At 33.4% G+C, this 24,182-nt stretch overlaps 1 protein-coding gene across 6 annotated transcripts in view; it reads left to right on the forward strand.

The window, feature by feature from the left end:
* The window catches only part of MTX2 (metaxin 2), a 61,172-nt gene extending 40,050 nt beyond the window's left edge, over positions 1–21,122 (forward strand). For 2 of the 6 annotated variants that reach the window (XM_078071020.1, XM_078071023.1), the window contains exons 4-10: positions 4,340–4,412; positions 8,419–8,495; positions 9,779–9,871; positions 10,375–10,413; positions 11,034–11,159; positions 12,233–12,309; positions 20,662–21,122. In XM_078071020.1, coding sequence (XP_077927146.1) covers positions 4,340–4,412; positions 8,419–8,495; positions 9,779–9,871; positions 10,375–10,413; positions 11,034–11,159; positions 12,233–12,309; positions 20,662–20,845 — 669 coding nt within the window. In that variant the 3' untranslated portion in view covers positions 20,846–21,122. Of the gene's footprint in view, positions 1–4,339; positions 4,413–8,418; positions 8,496–9,778; positions 9,872–10,374; positions 10,414–11,033; positions 11,185–12,232; positions 12,310–14,001; positions 14,082–20,661 lie in introns of all 6 variants that reach the window. The other 4 variants (XR_013447224.1, XM_078071022.1, XM_078071024.1 and 1 more) reach the window with 4 other exon arrangements.
* Positions 21,123–24,182: the final 3,060 nt, after the last annotated feature.

Here is a 24,182-nt window from a genome sequence, read left to right on the forward strand (position 1 = left end):
CCCTAAGGAGTGCAGAGCCCTATGTGGGGCTGACCCCAAGACCATGACCTAGGCCGAAATTAATGAGCCACCCAGGTGTCCTTATTTTAGTAGAATTTTTGAAAGATTGCAGAGATAAACGTGTAACTTCAGTTCTTCATGTTTAACTGGTTATCCATTATCTGGTATTACTCTTTTTTTTTTTTTAAGGAAATAAAAAAATGTATCAACATCCCTTCAATGAGTTTTTTTGATGTTATGAATTTCATTAATTTATTCAATATGTTGAAACTACATCAAGCTTATTAAATTTCAGGGTTTAGAAGTCAGGTACTGGGTCCTGTGTTCTGTGTATATGTATGTGTGTTTAAAAAATTCCTTACCATTCAGGGGCGCCTGGGTGGCTCAGTTGGTTAAACGACTGCCTTCGGCTCAGGTCATGATCTCAGGGTCCTGGGATCGAGCCCTGCATCGGGCTCCCTGCTCGGCGGGAAGCCTGCTTCTCCCTCTCCCACTCCCCCTGCTTGTGTTCCCTCTCTCACTGTGTCTCTCTCTGTCAAATAAATAAATAAAATCTTAAAAAAAGAAAAATTCCTTACCATTCAAAGAATGAATGTATTTATTGACTCTAGTTTTAGTTTATTCATTCTTAAGTTCTTAGTTTTCACATGTTCATAAATTTATGTGACCATTTTATCAGTTGGAGTTGCTTGGCAGAGTAAACTTATATTAGTTCTCTTTAAAATTGAAAGTATTATGGTGCTTAATGTGTCACTGTCATCAAAAGTTGATTGATCACATGCAGAGTTTGTGGACACTCTAATATTGTGCAGATTATTTTTATAATATTTAGCCTGATCACTTTCAGATGATGTCAGCCTGTCTTGCTAAGGTGTCTTTTATGCACTGATTACCATTGCTGTAGATCCATGTTGTCTAATAGAACTTCCTGCAGTGATATAAATGTTCAGTTATTTGTATTGTCCAATAAACACAGTAGCCATTAGCCACATGTGGCTCTAGAGCACTTGAAACATGTCTAGTGTGACTGGGAAACTGAATTTAAAATTTTATTCAATTTTAGTTTATTTAAATTTAAATAACCACAGGTGACTTGGTGGCTACCATATTGGGCAGCACAGTTCTAGATTCTGATAGTATGTGCTAAGTTTTTGGTGCAGATTATTTTATATTGTTAATCACTTGAATTAGTTTGGAATAAAGTATCCAGCTGAAGAATAGGAGTTAGCGGAGTTATCCTAAATTTGCTTATTATAATTAGAACTACATTTTTTCTTTGGATTTACATAAGAATAAAAATATGAAGACTGCAGTTTCAGAATTGAAAATAAAATGTGTTTTAGGTTGGTGTATCATGCCGTTTTATTTGGGGGCTGATAAGAAATGGAAAGTGAAGGTTGAAATTATTATTTTGTAACCTCTCAGGAATTTTCTTCCATTCTGCAAAAGAAAGGAGGAACTACTGTTTGAATCAAAGCCTAGTTTGGATTTAACATTTTTATATTCTCAAAGACAGTCATAGTAGTGTTCTGTTTTACATTCTTAATGTTTGAATGAAAATACTGTGTGCCATCAGACTTCTTTGTAAACTGCAGGTTAATACATAAAATTTCTTTTGAATCGGGGATAAAGAGTAATTGTAGGAAATGTTGCAAAATTAATCTTTGGCTAACTACAATTATGCCATCAGTTGAGGTCTGTGGTGAGTTGAGTGTTGCTAAATTGGTCAAAATGCAATCAGTTATATTTTAGTAAAAAAGTGAAAAATTCACAGGACTGGAAACATGGCTTTGATTGCAGAACATTACCATTTTGCTTAATCCTTTTTGGTGAAATACAGCTTTTTGAAATAGTGGTTAGTACAGTTACCACTGTACATTTAGTTTAGCAAAATATACAATATTTACTATTTTTATAGTAGTATAATTGTTAACTAACAAGGGACTATATTCAGACATTTAAGAAGATAGTATTAAGTAGTTCCTTCAGATTCTTTTTGTTCTTCTCTGAAGGCCTCAATCCCCTTTTATTCCTTCATTCTCAGAAGATGATTTCTTTCCCATTTCATAGAATGTGAACATTCTCTCATTTTCTTGTCCTTCTTGCTTATCAACTGCAGTCATTACTGGCTCCAACCAGCCCTTGCGTTAGAGTGGGAAAAGTGTCCTGTTTCCTGGCAGAAGACCAGATACCTATACCTGTGCTCTTACATCCCTTTTTACCTTCTCATGGATCTTGTATGCCTGTTACTCTACCTGTTTTTTGTCATTTCAGTGTGTTTCCACTGTGTTTTTTTCTTTTCTATTTATGTTTTAACAATTTCAACCTTTCTTCATCATCGGGTACAGATACATATTTAATAGAAGGAAGACCCTTCTAATCCCTTCTTCCTTTTCTTATCCATTCTTCTTGAAAGAGCTGCTGATACTTCTTGTCTCTAATTCTTCCATTCCTAGCAATCTGTGTTTTTTGATCCTAGTCTATACTTGTGGGTCAGTCAAGTAGTTCACTATCGTTGTTATAATTTGGGAGCACAGGACTCTGAGAAACAAACTGAGGGTTCTAGAGGGAAGGGTGGTGGGGGCTATGGGTTAGCCTGGTGATGGGTATTAAGGAGGGCACGTATTGAATGGAGCACTGGGTGTTATTCGCAAACAATGAATCATGGAACACTACATCAAAAACTAATGATGTAATGTATGGTGATTAGTATAACATAATAAAATAAAATTAAAAAGAAGAAAAAATAATTTGGCAGCACAGGTTATAGTATTTAGAGGACAGTATACACTTAAACAGACACAAAAGAGTCAACTTTTGGTTGGCTGAGGTGGTGTTTAAAGCTAGAAACAGTAATTATTGATGAATTAGTTAAAATTCACTTTGGCTATGAGTTATAGAAAACCCAAAATAGCAGAGACTTAAAAAGATCGAAGTTTATTTCTTCTTCTTACAAGCACAGGTAATCCAGGTTCGGTGACTCCATGATTCTCAAGAACTAGGCTTTACTCTTGTTGCTCTGCCATCTTCAACTCTCAGCTTTTGTTTCATGGTTCAATTTGACTGCTGTGGCTATAGTCATCCTTTTCCTATTCTAGTGAGCGGGAAGGAAAAAAAGCAGAGAGGCCATATCCCTTCCTTTTATTTTATTATTATTATTTTTAAAGATTTTATTTGTTTTTTAACAGAGAGAGACACAGCGAGAGAGGGAACACAAGCAGGGGGAGTGGGAGAGGGAGAAGCAGGCTCCCGTGGAGCAGGGAGCCCGATGCGAGGCTTGATCCCAGGACCCTGGGACCATGACTGAAGGCAGACGCTTAATGACTGAGCCACCCAGGTGCCCATATCCCTTCCTTTTAAAGAAACTTCCTAGCCCAGAACTTTAAGGCCCATTGGCCAGAATTTAGACATTGGTCATATCCAGTTGTAAGGGAGGCTGGGAAATAAGCTTATTTCAGATAGCCATGTGTGAAGATATAATTCATGGTTTTTAAAAGGGATTGCATAACATTCCATGATTTGGATTCACCATAAATGATTTACTTGTTCTGTATTGATAGACATTTAAGTTGCTTATGAGATTTTTGTTACTATAACAAAGTACAAATCAACAACTTACCTCTTGGGGAGCCTGGGTGGCTCAGTCCTTGAGCATCTGCCTTCGGCTCAGGTCATGGTCTCAGAGTCCTGGGATTGAGCCCCGCATCGGGCTCCCTGCTCAGCGGGAAGCCTGCTTCTCCCTCTCCCACTTCCCTCTCTCACTGTCTCTCTCTCTGTCAAATAAATAAATAAAATCTTAAAAAAACCCCAAAAACTTATGTCTTTAAAAAGTGAATTAGTGAGCATAAAAGCTACACATTAGAATACTGAGTATTATAGGAGAGAACTTGGAAGTAGCAGAAATAACATTTTGAGAGTTTTTCTCTAAGTCGAGAAAGGTGAAGATCCCGTAAGGAGTAGTGGAATTAAGCAATACCTTATAAAATTTGGACTTTAGTCATCATTAAAGAAAATTAAACCAAAATATAGTATTGCTGGCTTACACAAACTAATGCAGTAAAATAAGTGTAGATAATTTACATTTTTTTTCTTAAGCGTGTATAAATGCTTTAAGTGTCATACATTTACTGGTGTCTAAGTTACATTGATTTTTTTAGTACTGAAATGACGTTTTGTTTTGTTTGGAATACAGATCTTTCACTTTAAATTGTTTCATTCTTTTCCAATGAAGTGTTACTATGTGAGCTATTACTTAAGTTTAGAAAATAAATAAATAAAAAGTTGTGTTCAAATATATATATACTTTCACTAGGCTAACTATACTTCTCTTGATTTGCAGGCCTTTTTGCAAATGTGTAATCTGCCTATCAAAGTGGTTTGTAGGGCAAATGCAGAATATATGTCTCCATCTGGTAAGTTTTTAAAAATTCTCTGTTAATATTGTGCATTGATACAATTGTAGTGTTAGTCCAGTTTGTACCTACAATTTTAAAAGGCCTATTTTTGTTTGTTTGTATATTCATCCTTTGAAGAATTTCCCCATGGTTTTGTAAAGTAACAGTTGTAAACTTGATAGTCTTTGGGTGGACATGGCTATTCATTTCAACTCTGTGGTCATAGTTGGTTACTAGAAAGTTACAGAAATTGTTTTAAGTAGTAAATATTAAGAAAATACATAATCTCAGATATCCCCAGTCTTATTTACATAGGACTGTTTCCACTTCAGAAAACAAATTTTGATATTAATGAATCCATTTGGTATTAAACACACTTCTCCAAACTATTTTCTCCTATTATTCAGAGGGAAGAAGAGAGATTATGGAATAATTAAATTTACTTGTCAAAGATCTTAAGTTCATCTCTGAATGCTTTTGGTTTCTAATCTTTGTTTTATTTTTATTTCAACAGATTTTAAGATACTTATTAAGATTTTAGCCTTTCTGCTATTTTTTATGATCAGTATTGCCTTTTCTGTGTGTCATGTATTAGTAGATTAAGGTAAAGTTTTAAATAAATATGGTTCAGATAATTTCTAATATAAACATATAGTGCACAAAGCTGATAAATGTTAACTAGAATTGGTGTGGATTATAATTATGGTTCTGCTGCTGCAGCAATAATACAGAATCATTCCTTTATGGGTAAATCCATTGAATATAAATGATTGGGATAAATGTGTTACATTGCTTTTTTAGGGAGACATTTATCTATCTCCTCCCTCTGAAGGTAACTTAGAAATGATTTGTGTAAACCATTTTCTTTTTTTCTTTTCATCTTAGGTTCTTAAAGGTGATAATAATTGTCAAAAGCTGTGAAGACAGCCTCCATACACACTGAAAATTCTACATTAATACCTCTACACTTAAAGATTTATGAATATGGGACACCTGGGTGGCTTAGTCGGTTAGGCGGCTGCCTTCGGCCCGGGTCATGATCCCAGGGTCCTGGGATTGAGTCCCACATCGGGCTCCTTGCTCAGCAGGGAGCCTGCTTCTCCCTCTCTCTCCCTCTGCTTGTGCTCTCTCTGTCAAATAAATAAAATCTTAAAAAAAAAAAAAGATTTATGAATATACATTTTAAGACATCTCCATAAAAGAATTTCTAGACTTGTAAACGTAGACATATTTTAGATTGTTGAAGGCCATTAATTGACTCATTTTCTGTTAATTTTGAATGTAGGTTTTATAAACTTTCTGAATTCTGGTGAGATGAATTATATTGGGTTCTGTCCATCTTTTTCCTTTATGTAGTCATATAAAAAGAGTGTAGCTATACATATAAAAAAGTTAATAATCTGATACTAAAGTTGATATCTTTGGCGAATGAGGAGAAGCCATAGAATTCATCCACCTGTTTCCTAAAAGGACTATACTGAGTACCACCCAGGTAGATATCTTTTTATAGACTCTATGAAAGACAAATAACTATTATAGAGGCTGCAGGACATACACACACACACACACACACACACACACATTCATAGGAGGAGTCTCCTGTAGGCAGATGAAAATGGCACTTTCTGTTAATGCATTTATTTAAAATTTCATCATAACTAGTATTATTCTCTTTTATCATATGATTTGGGGTGATTAGGGGAATGTTTTATTTTTTTGCTTGATCTTGTTGTGGAAGGTTTTTAAAGCACAGAACATTGTGCAGTATTCAGAAATCAAGTCACTTTTGGCTAAGAGTTAGGAAATTTTTACTCTAATCCTTCTGTGACCTTGTCACATATTGACAGTTTCCTTGGGAAATTTCACTTCTCTTTTTTGAGCTTCAGTGACTTCATCTGTAATATGTGGTGGTTGGACTAGATGGTATTTGAGGCTCTTTTTATTTCTAATATTTTCTGAATCTACAAACTTGCTTGCTTTCTTCTTGCTTCCTTTGTTTAAGTTCTAAGAATGATTATTCTGCCTAAAATAAGAAATAGGGCCCTCAGTTTGTTTTTCTTCTTTTAAAATGACCTTTGATTGGTGCCAGAGAATAAATGTCTCACCGTGCTTTTGCTTGATACCTGCAATAATAAGAATATAACATTGGCTTCACTTTAAGTCAGGCGAGTGACAAAAAACTTTATTCACTTCTAATTTGTTGCCTTGATTTTTATATATTTCTTTATATTTAGGGATAGACTACCCACACTGCTCTCCTGCTTCAGAATCTACAATACTGAAAGTATTTTTACAAAAAGGAAACACAAACTCCTTCTTCCAAGAATGCCAAACTGGATATTGAAAATGAGAAATACACTTCCCTTTCAAAATGTTACAACCTAAAAATAGCCTTCAGTCTAGGCATTTATCCACACATAGTTTTCATTCTCAGATCATTTTATCTCAGAGGACCTGTACTATTTCTAGCATTAGAGTACTTACAAAGATTTTATCTCAAGTTAAAAAACAGTATGACCTAATACCCAGATAAATTCTTTTCTTTTTTGCAAGATTTATAAAGCAGTAGAAGAAGGGAATGTGGAATTCAGTGTTTTTATATTGGTTACATGGAAATGTCTTCTAAATATATCTATTGAGTTGTTGTTTCCCTGAAGGCCTGCCTGCCTTTTGTGATGCGTGTTATCCTATGGATGTAGATGAAGCTTTTGTTGGTGCTATGCACCTCATCCATTACCCTTGGGCTGAGTGAGACAGAGAGGAGTGAATCTGTTGAAAAGGACCATGAAGAAGCCTGCTGTTAGTGTGAACTCTATTTGAACTAGGTCTGATAGCAAGTTTCATCCTCTAGCTTTTGGGGTGAACTTTGTTGCTATTTAGAGACTATTTTGTTATCATCTCTGATAATTTCATCAAGTATTGGTATTTATAAAAATGAAATACTACTTTTTTAATGTGACATTTATTTAGAGAAGCCAGTTTTTATAAGCATACTTCTTATTTTTTCCCCCCAAATGTGTCTGGGAACATATTTTGTATTATAATTCATAAACTAGCATATCTTCAAAGATTGATAATTCTCTTAATTCCTGATTTTTTTGAGTCAAAGACATTATTGTACCATTATGTGCTTAAAATTTTGAACTTAATGGGTATCTGAGATTTAAAAATAGATATAAAAAGAAGTCATCTTTTTTTTTTTTTAAAGATTTTATTTATTTATTTGACAGAGAGAGACTCAGCGAGAGAGGGAACACAAGCAGGGGGAGTGGGAGAGGGAGAAGCAGGCTTCCCGCAGAGCAGGGAGCCCAATGCGGGGCTCGATCCCAGGACCCTGGGATCATGACCTGAGCCGAAGGCAGACGCTTAACGACTGAGCCACCCAGGTGCCCCAAAAGAAGTCATCTTCTTAAATGTAGTTTAAAATATAGATTGATTCATTATACTCTGAATAGGAGGTCCCATTACATTTCTTTCAAATCTGTCAGTGGCTGTGAACCAGTGTTCGGCCTTGGTTCATGTAATTTCAATAATTAGTATTTACTGCTATATTATATAGCGATTTGTTAGTGTTAGTTCTGAAAAAGGAATATTGTGATCAGTTATTATATACAAGTGAGAACTCTAGAAATGAATCTCCTTTTTTTTTTTTAAGATTTATTTATTTATTTATTTGACACAGAGCAAGAGATAGAGCAGGAACACAAGCAGGGGGAGTGGGAGAGGGAGAAGCAGGCTTCCAGCCGAGCAGGGAGCCCGATGTGGGGCTCGATCCCAGGACCCTGGGATCATGACCTGAGCCAAAGGCAGATGCTTAACGACTGAGCCACCCAGGCACCCCGAATCTCCTTTTTCTCTTAAAATTAGTAATTGTTGTTTAAAACTTTATAGAATTTAATGTACACATTTAATTATAATTTTCTAAAAGTTATATGGATACAAAATCAGTATATTAATAAAACACATTCTATTTTTGTATTAATTTACTGAAAGTGTTTTCATACATTTTTTTTTCCCTCAACAGGTAAAGTACCTTTTATTCATGTAGGAAATCAAGTAGTATCAGAACTTGGTCCAATAGTCCAATTCGTTAAAGCCAAGGTAATAAAAAAAGATATTAAATATATTTGATCACAGTTAGTCTTAAGTAAGTCATTCATCATTCTTTAGTGTGTCTTAACATTTATATTGATTTTAACCTAGTTTTATAAAATGCCAATATAAACTAGTAGAGAAATATTTCTAAAGTGTAATTTTTTCCCCCATAATGTAAATCAATGGCAGAAGATGTAATTTGATCTTCACAAAATGGTACATAATTTTCTAACTTACACTTATGAGAGTTTTGGTCATAAATAAAAACTTAGGTTTTATAAAATGTCAGGTTAATCTTTGAGAAGGGAGATATAGGATATATTTAGAAGTTGAATGTATTAATATATACATTTGAATTCAGTTTAGGTTTTAATAGTTACAAAGGACAACCTCCATTAACATTTTGGGGAACATCCTGCCAGACTTTTCTCTATACATATACAGAAAAATATAGATCATACTATTATGTGGTATTTTGCAACCTGCCTAATGATTAAAATCATCAATATGTTTGGAGATTCTTCCATGTTAATGACTGTAGAAATATATCATCCTTTTAAGTTGTTGTATAGTATTTTATTGTATGGATGTATTATAATTTATTTATGTAAGCCTTTATTGATGGACACATAAATTGTTGTCAGTTTTTGGCTCTTATTGAGTGTTAAGATAAATATTCTTCTACAGATACCTTTGTACACTTGTCAGATTATCTCCTCAGGATAAATTCCTAAGAGTGATACTGCAATATTAAAGGGTATGCATTTTTAAAGTCTCACCACAGATGGCTGGATTGAACTAAAGGGTTATACCATTTTATGCATCTACTCATTATTATAGTATATGAGAATTTTAAAATTAGTGTCTATTTCCCTATACATTTACTAACATTTTTTTTTTCAACTTTGACCACTTTATAAGCAACACGTGTCAATCTTTTGGCATTTATTTTATTACTAATAAGGTTAGTCTCTTAAAAAAAAAAAACAAGGTTTACTAACCATTCTGTTTTCTTCTTTTGTGAAATAATTGATAATGTAATTTTGTCCATTGAAAGACATTTTTATAATGGCACATAAATACTACTTATTAATATTTTGTAGTGATAGATTATTAACTATTTTTTCATATATAATTTTATTTTAGGAGATATTTTAGAAATTTATTAGACATTTATAGTAAAAACATTGATGTAGTAAAAACATTCATATTCACTTGGTAGTAAGGTAACTGAAAGTTTTTGTCTATTTAATATGATGCTCTTTTAAATTTTTTTAAATTCCCTTTAGGGCCATTCTCTTAGTGATGGGCTGGATGAAGTCCAAAAAGCAGAAATGAAAGCCTACATGGAATTAGTCAACAATATGCTGTTGACTGCAGAGGTATAATAGAAGATAATAGGCCTTGAAAAGAAACTTTCCTCTCATAAAAGATCATCTTTCTTATGGGCTATTTTAAAGTTATTGAGAAATAGGAATATAGTCAAGCAATTCTAGGGCTAGGATGGTTACTGAAATTATTTGGTTATTATGTTTGAACAAGTTGTCTGACATTTTCAGATCCAGTTTTCCTATTGTAAAAAGGAGTGATTCTTGCCCACTCATTATTTGACTTTGGCCTTGGGAGGTTTACTTAAATAATATCTGTAAAATACTTTAATGGTATTTAGAGATGGCTACTGTATGAATAAGAAATACTTTTATTAAGTATTACCATTAATTAAATTTAATAATTCTGTATAGCAACATTAGCCAGAGGAGGGAAAACTCATATATGTGACTTTTATAAAGTTGGCTTATAAAAAAATCACCATGGCAAGAAATGTTTCTTTATCCATTTTCTCTTTGGTATTCTAAAGTTTTAGTGACTGTTCTTTTGTTCCTAGTTGTATCTTCAGTGGTGTGATGAAGCTACAGTAGGGGAGGTGAGTGGTTCTGCAGCATTTATCTTAATTAAAATTTAATGAGAAAACACTTTTGCTCAGAATCGTAAGTCCCTGCTCATAAATGAAACATTGTGGTTTATACCATTAGTGATACAGTTTTTCACTTACTTTAATTTTGCTTGCACATACATTTTAGGGAAGCTATATGTCATTGTTTGATATAACTGGTTGCAAAGTACATAAAAGTTTATATATTTTTATTTTTATTTATTTTTATTTTTATTTTTTTAAGATTTTATTTATTTATTTGACAGAGAGAGACACAGCGAGAGAGGGAACACAAGCAGGGGGAGTGGGAGAGGGAGAAGCAGGCTTCCCGCAGAGGGGAGAGCCTGATGCGGGGCTCGATCCCAGGACCCTGGGATCATGACCTGAGCCGAAGGCAGACGCTTAACGACTGAGCCACCCAGGTGCCCCAAAGTTTATATATTTTTAAAGGAAATGGTTTGAAATTTTAATTTTTTAGATTGCAAGCTATGTATTTTTTTCAGATTGCTGTATTTGTGTTCTGAAAATATATTTTCCTAAGTATTCTGTTTGTAAAAACAGGCTTTGTTTTTAGAAAGAATCATGTTTGTCACAAAACCTTTTTGCTCTAGATCACTCATGCCAGATATGGATCTCCTTATCCTTGGCCTTTGAATCATATTTTGGCCTATCAGAAACAGTGGGAAGTCAAACGTAAGATGAAAGCTATTGGATGGGGTAACAAGACTCTGGACCAGGTGAATTCAGATAATTCAGATCGAAGTGAGGGTTTCCTCAACTTTAAGGCATAAGAAACTCATTTTTTGTGTTGATAATCTTTAAAAATCTCAGCATAATAAAAAAATTAAAACATTTGCTCTTATTTTTTTCTGACATGAAGTGGTTTTTATTTGTTTTATAAAAATCACACATGCTTATTGTAAAACAAACTATATAATACAGAAAAGTTCAAAAAGGAAATAGAAATTGCTTGAAGTCCTACCACCTAGAAATTGCCACTGCTAACTGTTTGGAGAACATTCTTCTAGATGTCTCTGAATAACATTTTCCTTAAATGGGGACCATATTATACCTGGCACTCTGTAATCTAATTTCCATTCACCAATACATTGTGGGCATCTTTTATGTCAATAGATATAGATCTGCAGCATCAGGGCTTAAAAACCCTGTTAAATACAGCTCTTAATATATCTATTTTTCTTTGGTCTTAAATTTACTGAAATCGCAAAATTTAAAAAATATATAGCTTTTCAAGGTCATGAGATTGAACTAATTCAGTCATTAAACTAATAATGTCTCTTTTCCAAGGCTACTCATAGTCCTAGCCAGCCAATTTACTGATGTGTGACACACTGGGGGATTGGGTAAATGAATAGGGATTGAGTATATAAAATCCATCTCCACTAGTGGGAAAACAACTCAAATGCTTTTACTCATGGTGGGTCAGCAGTGTCATCTTTATGAAGCAGATTTTTTTTATATATGTAAAGTCATTTGAATCTATGGATTCAGGAAAACATTTTTGTAGGGGGTGAAGTTTTGAGATAGAAACTTTCTTAATAGTAATCCTTATAAGTAACTTAAATGTACTTGTGTTTAGAGGAACTTTGCTCTCAAATTTTCTTCCTATTTCTTATATAGAAAGTATTACTTATGTTCTATACATGTTCTGTAGTCTGATTTAAATATATTTAAAAGGTTACCTAAATTTACATTTTTTGTTATAAATTGTGATACAAATTAAGTTTTAGACACATTTAATTGTTTTGCTAATTTAAATATTTTCCTTTGGGTCTGTTGCCCATGTTAGGTCTTAGAAGATGTAGACCAGTGCTGTCAAGCACTTTCTCAAAGACTGGGAACACAACCGTATTTCTTCAATAAGCAGTAAGAAACTTTATCTTTTTTTTAGTTAGTTTCTTTTCTGTATTGTTAGGTTACAGATTTATTTTACCATGGAGGAATTGTTTTATCCAGAAATATTTATGAAAAGATTTTGTTTTCTTTTTCATTTTTGCCATCATTAAATATTTACTTAGCACTTCTTGGTTATCAGGCACAGCTCTAGGCTCTGGGATACTAAAATTTCTAAAATGCAGTCCTTGCCATTAAAAATTTGTCTTAAGGGCAGACATGTAAACCAGTCATTATTTTATGATATGATAGAGGTACTACTAGAGGTAGTTGGAGGTGCTGTGTATGGAACTACATTATCTTAAAATCTACATTTGCAAAATACTGTTAAAACATGAAGTATAACCATACTTGTTTATACAGGGTGATACCCTGGGGACCAGAAAAGTGAATAAAACTAAACAATAAAAAATTTTGTTGGATGGACAAGCACTATTATGAACTTATCTTTTAAAAGTTAATGAAAATATTTATAAAGCACAGAAATTAGTATGAAAGATATAGATTAAATATATATGCACATATATCTAAATTGAATAATTCATGTTTCATTAAGACAGAATTATTTTGTAATCTGGAAAAGAATATCTAATGTAGGCAAAGAATGGATTTCCTTTTTTTTTTTTAAGTTACAGTTTTAATGTATTAGAATCATCCTGTGATCCAGTTTAAGATGGGCTTAAATTAACATTTTAATCTTAATGTTTTACTTAGAAATTCTAGCCTTTTCTTGGCTCTGTAATAAAAATTTTTCCTTTTTAGAGTGATAATTTTTTTTAAAGGTTTATTTGCTATTAATTATTATATCTTTATAGGCATTCATCTTCTATAGCCATATCCTGTATCTTTTGGTAGAGATACTAATATTAGCAAAAATGACAATGTGGTAGCTTGGAAGTATTTGTTATATTAATGTATGCTACATATAACTGAAATTTGGGGTCTTTTGATCTCTGAAGCACAAAGGTCATAGAATTCAAACCATGAAATCCTGGTAGGTAAAGCTTCGCCAGCTATGTTCCTGTTTCTAGTGATGTTTGTGATGCAGAGTCTATTTGTTTAGTCTCTAACAAAAAAGAAATATAGCTACATATTAGTACCAGGTAGTTCCTTTTCTTGCTGATATAGGAATTCTTAGGGCTGAAATGCCCAGAAGAGGTGTGTTTTACTGTTTGAAGTGCATCATTATGTGTTAGGAGTTAGTTTTGTTATGCATGCGGTCTTCATGGGAGGCCAGGAGAATATATCTGACTTATTCTTCTCATTTAAACCCAGTGTCAAAGACTTCATTCATAACCAGGTATCATTCAGCATGTGATTTAGTGGAAATATCAAAGTATATTTTTTCTTTTAAGGGTACAATTATATTTAAGCTCATAATGAAAAACTCAAAATTTAGAACAAGCACAAAACCAAAGATTTGCTATGGAGGAACCGTTTAATTGATATTAAGATGTAGGTTTCTGAAATAATTTTACCTTGTATGAGACTTACATAAACATTTTTCCCTAATGATTGAAAAATAGATTTCATTTTTTTTAGATTTCATTTTTAATTTTAGTTTTACCCCATTGTCTAATTAGTAGTAAACTGTAATTACGAAAAAGTCATTTGTATTTTCACTTTGATGTGACAGCATTTTTCTCATTTTTTTTTATCTGTCAGGAATCATTACTTCGTGAGATACTGTGCTTTAGTGAATAGAGCACTGGCTTAAGTCTAAATAATGTAGTATTGGATTCCAGGTCAGTGGCCCTGAATTCTGTTCTTGGCTCTAATATATACCAGACTTTGGCAGGTTACTTTATTTCCCTGTGTATCTTCCCTTTACCCCCTAAAATTAGAATAAATTTTTCTCCTAGCTAACCTCCTGGGGATGTTGAGAAGACTCATGAAAGAAACGCAGTAGTTTTACTTGATGAGAGAAGGGGAATGGGTAGATGAGGGAGATCCTGCAGCAAGAATAGGAATTGGGAAAAGAGGACAAAGAAGATAAATGGTGGAAAGAAAAATTTAGGAAAGTGAAATTGAAAGAAATTAGAAATAACACAAGATAGATACTAACACTGGTGGCCTTTTTTATCTTTTATAATATACGGTGTTACTTGGTAGCTTTTAAATATTTAAGTCATATTTCCGAAATGCAACTAAAACAAAATCGGTATTTCCTGTTGTATACAAGCTATCTTATTGGTGTGATATCTGTTAAGACACCTATCCAAAGGCTACTGGGTCATTTGTTCTTTTTCATGTGGTGGGCATGGACTCAGAATGAAAAAGTAAAACTTTTCTTAAAGTGTTATTTTTATGTTACCTTTTTTCCCCTACGTGTAGTCAGGATAGAATGAGTTATACCATTGTAAAGCATTTATGAGCTCCTTGCAGGTCTGTATGTTTTCTAAACAAAACCTGCTTAGCAGCAGAGGGTCAGTCAGTAAGTGTTGGTTAAAAGTAGCTTAAATTGGGAAGTTGGAAGAGGAGTTATATTTGAAAAAGAAAGAGTTCTGCATTAACTATTAAATGGTAAAACTTGAAAATATACCCTCATATACTGATGGGAAAGGGTATTGAAGAAATGCTGCAAAAATTATACACAGGAATCTTAAGATGAAAAATTTCAGGGAAGAATTGGATTTTACTGAGGTTTATTCAGTAAAGAAGTTACCAGTGGAGAAATTGAATCAGTAATCAATACACTCCCAACAAACAAAAGTCCAAGACCAGATGGTTTCACAGGTGAATTCTGCCAGACATTTAAGGAGAGTTAATACCTATTCTTTTTAAGCTATTTCAAAATATAGAAGAGGAAGGAAAACTTCCAAATTCATTCTATAAGGCCAACATTATTCTGATACCAAAACCAGGTGAAGATACTACAAAAAAAGAAAACTAGGCTAGTATCTGTGATGAGCATCAATGCAAAAATCCTCAACAAAATATTAGCAAACTGAATTCAGTAGTTTATTAAAAGGATCATTCACCAAGATTAAGTAGGATTTACTTTATTTTATTTTTTTAAAAGATTTGTTTTAGAGAGAGAGAGCGAGCACATGTGAGCAGGGGCAGGGGCAAAAGGGGAGGGAGAGAGAAAATCTCAAGCTGACTCCCTGCTGAATGTGGAGCAGGACTCGGGCCATGATCTCTTGACCCCAAGATCATGACCTGAGCTGAAATTAAGAGTGGACGCTTCACCAACTGAACCGCCCAAGCGCCCCAAGATTAAGTGGGATTTACTCCATGGATGCGGGGGTGGCTCGCTATTCTCAGATCAATCAGTATGATACATCACATTAATAAGAGGAAGGATAAAAACCATATGATCATCTCAATAGATTCAGAAAAGGCATTTAACAAAATACAATATCTCTTTAGGATAAAAACTCAACAAAGTGGGCATAAAGAGAACACACCTCAACATAATAAGTGCCATTTATGAAAAATCCAGCTAACATATTCAATGGTGAAAAACTGAAAGTTTTTCCTTTAAGATCAGGAACAAGGCAAGAATATCCATTCCCACCACTTTTATTCAACATAGTACTGGAAGTCCTAGCCACAGCAGTCAGATAAGAAAAAGAATTAAAAGGCATCCAGATTGCTAAGGAAGAAGTAAAACTCACTGATTGTAGATGACATGATAATATATGTAGAAAATCCTAAAGACTCCATCAGAAAACTATTAGAACTCAAATGAATTCAGTAAAGTTGTAGGATACAAAATTAATATATAGAAATCTTTTGCATTTCTATGCACTAACAGACTAACAGAGAAATTAAGAAAACAATCTCATTTATAATTATATCAAAAAGAATAAAAATATCAAGGAATAAATTTAACCAGATAGGTGAAAGACCTATACTATGAAAACTATAAGACATTGATGAAAGAAATTTAATATGACACAAATGGAAAGATACAGCATGCTCATGGATTTGAAGAATTAATATTGTTAGAATGTCCATACTACCCAAAGTAATCTGCAGATTGAATGCAATCCCTATCAAAACACCAATAACACTTTTCACAGAAGGAAAGCAAATATATCCAAGGTATGCATGGAACCACAAAAAACCTTGAATAGCCAAAGCAATCTTGAGAAAGAATAACAAAGCTGGATGTATCATAATCCCAGATTTCAAGATATACTACTAATCTATAGTAATCAAAACAGTATGGTACTGGCACCAAATCAGATACATAGATCAGTGGAACAGGATAGAAAGCCCAGAAATAAACTCATACATATATGGTCAATTAATCTATGACAAAGGAGGCAAAAATATACAATGGAGAAAAGGATAGTCTTTACAATAAATGGTGTTGGGTAAACTGGACAGCCAGCCACATGTACAAGAATGAAACCAGACCCCTCTCTCACACCATACACAAAAATAAACTCAAAATGGATTAGAGACCTGAATGTGAGACCTGAAATCATAAAACTAAAAGAAACATAGGCAGTAATGCTTTAGACATCATCCTTAGCAACATACTTATGGGTATGTGTCCTCAGGCAAGGGAAACAAGCAAAAATAAACTTGGGGCTAAAAAAGACAACCTACTGAATGGAAGAAGATATTTGCAAATGATATATCTGATAATGGGCTAACACAGAAAATATATGAAGAATTTCAACAACTCAACATCAGAAAACCAATCTGATTTAAAATGGGCAGAGGACCTGAATATTTTTCCAAAGAAGACATACAGATGGCCAACAGACACATGAAGAGATGCTCCACATCACTAATCATCAGGGAAATGCAAATCAAAACCACAATGAGATATCACTTCACCAGTCAGAATGGCTATTATCAAGAAGATAAGAAATAAAGAGTGTTAGTGAGGATGGAGAAATTGTGTGCTAGTGGTGGGAATGTAAATTGGCACAACCACTGTGGAAAACAGTATGGAGTGTCTTCAAAAAATTAAAAATAGAAATATCCAGTAATTTCACCACCAAGTATTTATCCAAAGAAAATGAAAACACTAATTTGAAAAAAATATATATACCCCCTATGTTTATTGCAGCATTACTTATAATAGCCAAGAAATAGAAGCAAGCCAAGTGTCTGTCAGTAGATACATAGATCAATGGAACAGGTGTCTATCAATAGGTGAATGGATAAAGTGTGTGTGTGTGTGTGTGTGTATGAAATATAAAATGCTATATATAATATATATGCATATAATATGGAATATTAATCATAATCCATGAGATCTTGCCATTTGCAACAACATGGATGGATAAATCAGACAGATGGATAAATCTGAAATAAATCAGACAAAGAAAGACTATGATTTTACTTATATTTGGAATCTAAAAAACGAACAAAAAACCATTCTAAAATAAACTGGCAGTTACTAGAAGGGAGGTGAGTAGGAGGGGTAAGCAAAATAGATAAAGGTGATTAAGAGGTACAAACTTCAGTTATAAAGTAAGTCATGAAAATGAAAAGTAGAGCATAAGGAATATAGTCAGTAATATTGTAATATAGATGTATGGTGACTACTTCTCACAAAGTGCCTCTACATTTATCTACCTTCTACATCCCTGGTTCTTTTCAGATATCCATTTGTTATTGATTCTTCATTTGTAATGACATTATTCATGGTGCTATTTAGTCCAAGGACACTTGCGATTTTTTTTTTAAACTATCTTGTTGGCTACCCCCTTAAACATGACCATTGACTGCACATCTGACTTTGATTAATAATTCTTGATGAATGTGTCAAAAAAGGGAAGGCTTTGAAAGAATGTGAATAACTACTATTGAAAAATTAAATATCCTACATACCTTAGGGAGGATGCTTTCCCTCTGTTTGCATTCAGCAAATACTGATTCAGTTCCTTTCATCCTTTTCTAAGAAGTGGGGATATAAAAGATGTATGCAGTGTCACCGCTAACCAGCTTAGAGTATGAGAAGAAACGGTTAAGTGGACACAGTTATAGTGTGGCGTGAGAAATGCATCACCTTTTTATTGATTCATTCAAAACATATTAAGAACTCTCTCTCAGACATTGTTCTAAGTATTGGGGACACAGCAGGAAACAAGTAGAGAAGATCCTGGTAGAGGGAGACAGACAATAACAAATATTAGATAGTATTAAGTGCTACATGGAGAATTCAAATAGGATCACATGGTAATATGTGACTGCATGTCCACTTTTTTAAAAAATATTTTATTTATTTATTTGACAGAGAGCGAGAGAGGGAACACAAGCAGCAGGAGTGGGAGAGGGAGAAGCAGACTCCCCACTGAGCAGGGAGCCTGATGTGGGGCTCGATCCCAGGACCCTGAGATCACAACCTGAGCCGAAGGGAGATGCTTAACCATCTGAGCCACCCAGGCGCCCCATGCATGTCCACTTTAGTTTGGGTGTTCAGATGTGACATTTAAGCCTTGTTCTGAAAAACAAGAAGGAGCCAGCAATGTGAAGTCAAGGGAAAAGTGTTCCAGGCAGCAGGAATAATTGGGTCAAGGCCCTAAGATTGGTTTGAGTTTGTTATGTTCAAATGGAGGAGGCAAGGCCAATATTGGTTGTGTGTTGACAGTGGTAGGAGATGAGACTGAAGAGAAAAGCAGGGGCCGGGCCAGGTCATCTAGGCTTTCTATGCTTCAGGTAAGGAGTTTGGCATATTAGTGTAAGTGGAATGGATGTTCATTAGAATAGTTTATGCTTGGAGTGGTATGGTCTGGTGACATTTAAAAAAAAATCACTCTGGTTACTATGTGGACAATAAATAGGAGCAGGAAGGCATGTTAGGAGGCTGTTGTGGTATAGGTGAGAGATGATGGTGGCTCAGAGTAGATGATAATGGGGAGAGAGAAATGGTAGTCATCAGGACATATTTGGCAGTCCTGTCTCACAACACTTGCTAATGGATATGAGAGGGTAAGAGAAAGAGAAGATTCAGGAGTAACCCTGAGATTTTTGGCTCAAATAGCTGAGTGGATAATGGTGCCTTTTATTTTGGGAATATGGGATGAGCAAGTTTGAGATGCTTCATAAGCATTCAAGTAGAGATGTTATGTAGACATTCGAATTTATGATTCTGGGCTTTAGGGGAGGGACTGGGATTAGAGATAAATATTGGGGAATTAGTGGCATAAAGATGTATTTAAAACCATGCAACAGCATGAGGTCCTTCATCATTAGTGATCAAGACCACATAGCTAGTAAGTAAGTGGCAGAGTTAGGATTCAAACTTAGATTTGATGGACCCCCAAATCTGTTCTTCCAAACCAGATTACTGAAACATACTTTCACATGTAGGTAGGCTAACACATATTTTCTCAAAAACTTTATCATGATGGGACTGACAGCAATAATTAGTTCATAATTATGGTGATAATTTTCTCCCTTCGTTAATATTTTAATATTATTGGCAATTATTTTAATATAATGTAGTTTGGTGAAGCCTCATCTATAGACCATTAGTAGTGAGGTAGATAAATTTCAATTTTTTATTACTAATACCTAATTAAAGGGGAAAAAACACTAGAAAATTTTTTTTGAAGACATCTTTATTTCTCCTTCAGAAAGTTAAATTATTGGGGTGCCTGGGTGGCTCAGTCAGTTAAGGGTCCGACTCTTGATTTCAGCTCAGGTCATGATCTCACCAGTCCTGAGATTGAGCTCCACTTTGGGCTCAGCTCATCGGGGAGTCTTCTTGAGATTCTCTCCTCTCCATTTGCCCCTCCAACCCTCCCCATCTCTAAATAAATAAGTAAATCTTTAGAAAAAAAAAGAAAGTTAAACTATTTTTAAAAGTGGTGAAGTTAAAATTAAATCATGTTGTTAATATATGATTGGGTAATCAGGTGTCATTTGTCCAGCACCACAGTGAAATCCTCTATGCTTTGATACCATTTTGTTTATGCTTCTATTAAAACACTTACTAAATTGCGTTGTAATTTATGTTTTGTGTCCATGTCTTAGAATATCTTTCATGTTCTTACATCTCTATCGTCTAGCACAGTTCCTGGCACATTGGAGACCTGCTGTATTTATTTAGTGGATAAATTAATGAGTAAAATGAATATGATCCGTTACACCAATATTATTTTAACTCATTACTACTTTAAAAAGCAAGTCACACAACTAGCAAATTATAATTTAAAAGTTGTTTTTTTTTATATCTAACAACAGAAACTCCCAAGTAAAAACAAAATAAATTCTATGAAGTTGAAGTAGGATTTATTTCTTGTGTGACTTTTTCTTTTAAATAGATGAATAAAATGTTTTAAAAAGTAGTGTATATTCTGCCATACAAGTTAAATGCTATTCATGTTACTTTCATTTCTACTTTTGTTTTAGGCCTACTGAACTAGATGCACTGGTATTTGGCCATTTGTATACCATTCTTACCACACAGTTGACCAATGATGAACTTTCTGAGAAGGTGAAAAACTATAGCAACCTCCTTGCTTTCTGTAGAAGAATTGAACAGCACTATTTTGAAGATCGTGGTAAAGGCAGCTCATCTATCAAATCATCTTAGAGATAATGTCTTAATTTAGTCATTATTTAAAAAAAAAATTTAACTTGAAATGTGTTACTTGGAAGTTACAGTAAATAATGGTATCAGAATTTTAAAACCAAAAACACTGCTTTTTGAAACCTCAGAATAAATTATATAATGCGTTCTATACATGTACTTTATACTGTTAATTAAAATAATTCTGAATGATTTCATTTGATATGTTGTACTTGATACCTTGAAATTTTTGTTTTCGTGGAACATGTATGCATATAAAAATAAAGCTCAAAGAACTGTATGGCTGGTGTATTTATTTCCTTTTGATCTTTCTGAAAGCCACTCTGGAAGTCTTTTCTAAGTTAAGTAATCTGTGTTCCATACTTTTCAGGTGACTTTAATAGATATATGGTAAACCTGGGCGTGGGAAAAATGTTCTGAACAAGTATGTACTTAGAAAATGTAAATAATTGCAAGGCAGTTAAATCCTGGAACAGATTACCATTTAAGAGCATTCTTCATATCTAAACCTAACTGAATTTGTGAACATTTCATCACAGCAGCTATATTTTTATAGTTTCAGGGACCATATTTTTTTGAGTCAAGAATATTTTAATAATATTTTATTCCTCTTGTGGGAAAGGGAGTATAGTTTTCACAGAGGTGAAATTTGTGGGAAAGGGAGTATAGTTTTCACAGAGGTGAAATTTGTATATAAGCATAAGGATTATAGGTTTTATCCCTTTCAAATTTTTAAATATTTTGTATAAAACCAAGGATGCTGTAAAGAGATGTGAAAATCATGTCATTTTTTGAAAATGTCGAGAATAATATTTATATTATAATTTATAATATACATATTAAATGGTATATTTATTATATATTATATATATTATATTTTATATATATAATAATAATATTTATAGGGGCACCAGGCATTTTTACCTCATTTAATCCTTACTAAAACACTCTGAAGGGTATTATTCCCAGTTTACAGAGGAGGGAATGGTAGACAGAAAGCATAATGCCTTGTCCAAGGTCATAGAGTTAGCAAGTAGTAGAGTTGGAATTCAAACACAGGCAGCCTGGCATCTGTTTGGCTTTTAGTGAACACTACACTTTATTTTTTTTTGTTGTTAAGAGTGTAGATTTATACAATATAAAGAATATATTAGGGTCTCCTTAGTCTAAATCCCATATAAACTTTGGGTACTCTCTTTGGACCATAGTGCTATTTGTAGCTTTCCTAAACTAATTAGTTTTGTAATGTGTATTATTAAAATAAAAAATCCCAAGTCACCTGTGTTTTTGCAGAGTTTTTATGGTGGGTTTTTTTGTTTGTTTTTTGGTATATATTTTTGTGTATTTGTTTTGTACTTGATGCTTTTTTCTTTTTATCGTAACATTCATTTAATTGAACGAAATCATTTGTACTTCAGTATATGAAATCTAGACTTTTTTCTTTGAGTTTTTTGGATATTAAGATATTCCATCAAAATAAGTTGTGGTATTTTTATCTTTACTTCTGGCTGTATTCTTATTTTAAAATGAGGAACATTGGGAGACAGTGGTTATTTATTCCAAGTTGAGTTATTTGCTCTTCCTTAAGACTTACTGTATCTATGGATCACTCTGGGAGGCCTTGTTTTTCTCTAGTGTTGGAGTGAATCACCATCAAAACAATGCATTAGAAAGTAGAACCTTGATTATCCCATTTTGGTGATTCAGTTACCTCCTTTTATCTTTTAAATTTGGGTCCACAAAGCCAATTCTTAGTAGCTAAAAATGATCACTGAAAGGCTAGTTTGCTGTCTAAAAAGTTAAATGTTGTTTTACTGCCAAAATAATGTGTGTACTGAATTTGAGAATAACTAGGATGATCCTTAATTTAAATTAAAATTTAAATCATGAGTAGTGAGAAAGTTTAAATCAAGATATAGTCTACAGTGTCATTTGGTGACTTCTGAATGATATGCATTATTGGGTTTAATATATCTTCTATGAAACCCTTTAGAAGTCCAACTTCTTACTTTTTAATTGACTTTACTATTGGACAAGTAGACACTGTATTAATTCATTAGGAGCCCAAATCCAGGAAAAGTAGTATTATAAAATGTCAATCTGAGAGATTCACTTAATACATCTTGATACTTTTTTTTTTTTTTTTAAGATTTTACTTACTTACTTAGCAGAGCAGGGGCAGAGGGAGAGGGAGAAGCAGACTCTCCACTGAGCAGGGAGCCTGACACGGGGATCCCATCCCAGGGTCCTGGGATCATGACCTGAGCACATGAAAGCAGCCGCTTAACAGACTGAGCCCTCTTGATGCCTTTTTGATGAACAGGTAGTGAGTAGTAGTTTTCTTACTGTTGTGTATGATTGTCATTCAATGAGGATGGGTAAAATGTAGCTGTACCTTGAGATATTTCAAGATACTGTATTCTAAAGTAAAAATAACTTTTGAACTTATTTTAACTTATTGTTTTAAAGTAGTATAACCAGTTGTTTCTTATGAGCTAATTTATATATTTTATTGAGTCTTAAAAGGAAATATTTAAAATATTAAATATTAATATTAAATTAATATTAAGATATTGATTTAATATTAAAATTGATTATAGCTAGACTGATATAAATATTTTCCTAATCTGTTTTTAAGTTCCTAAGAATTGGGGTTGGAATTCTAGCTTTAGGTTTTGTTTGTTTTTCTTATGTTTTTGTCAAATTACAGTAATTGAATTTGTGATAAAACTGTAGTAGATTCTTTGGGATTTCCTATTTTGACAATCCTGTGTTCTGTGAATAGGAATGGTTTTATTTAATTCTTTCTAATCCATATGCCTTTTGCTTGTATTGTTTTATTTCGTTTTTTTGGTTTTGTCTACAGCACTGACTAGGACTTCTAGTACAGTGCTGAACAGGAGTAGTGAGAATGGACATCTTTGCCTTATTCATGATCTTAGGGGGAAAGTATTCAGTCCACTATTAAGTGTGATTATAGGCTTTTTTAGATGCCCTTTATTAGGTTGAGAAAGTTCTTTTCTGTTTCTAGTTTGTAGAGTTTGTATATGTGTGTTTAAATCATGAATGAATGGTATATTTTATCAAAGGCTTTTCTGTACCCATTGAGATGAAATTTTTTTCTTTAGTATGTGGGAATGAAAAGTTACATAAATTGATTTCAGATGTTGAATCAGCTTTAGTTTCCTGGGATAAATCCCATAGGATGTGATTTCCTAGATTTTATTAAGGATTTTTGTGTTTATATTCATGAGAAATGTTGGTCTTTAGTTATCTTGTAATGCCTTGGTTTTGGTATCAAGTTAATGCTGGCCTCATTAAATGAGTCAGTAAGTATTCC

Source organism: Halichoerus grypus, chromosome 4, assembly GCF_964656455.1.
Source record: "Halichoerus grypus chromosome 4, mHalGry1.hap1.1, whole genome shotgun sequence".
In the NCBI taxonomy this organism is placed as follows: domain Eukaryota; kingdom Metazoa; phylum Chordata; class Mammalia; order Carnivora; family Phocidae; genus Halichoerus; species Halichoerus grypus.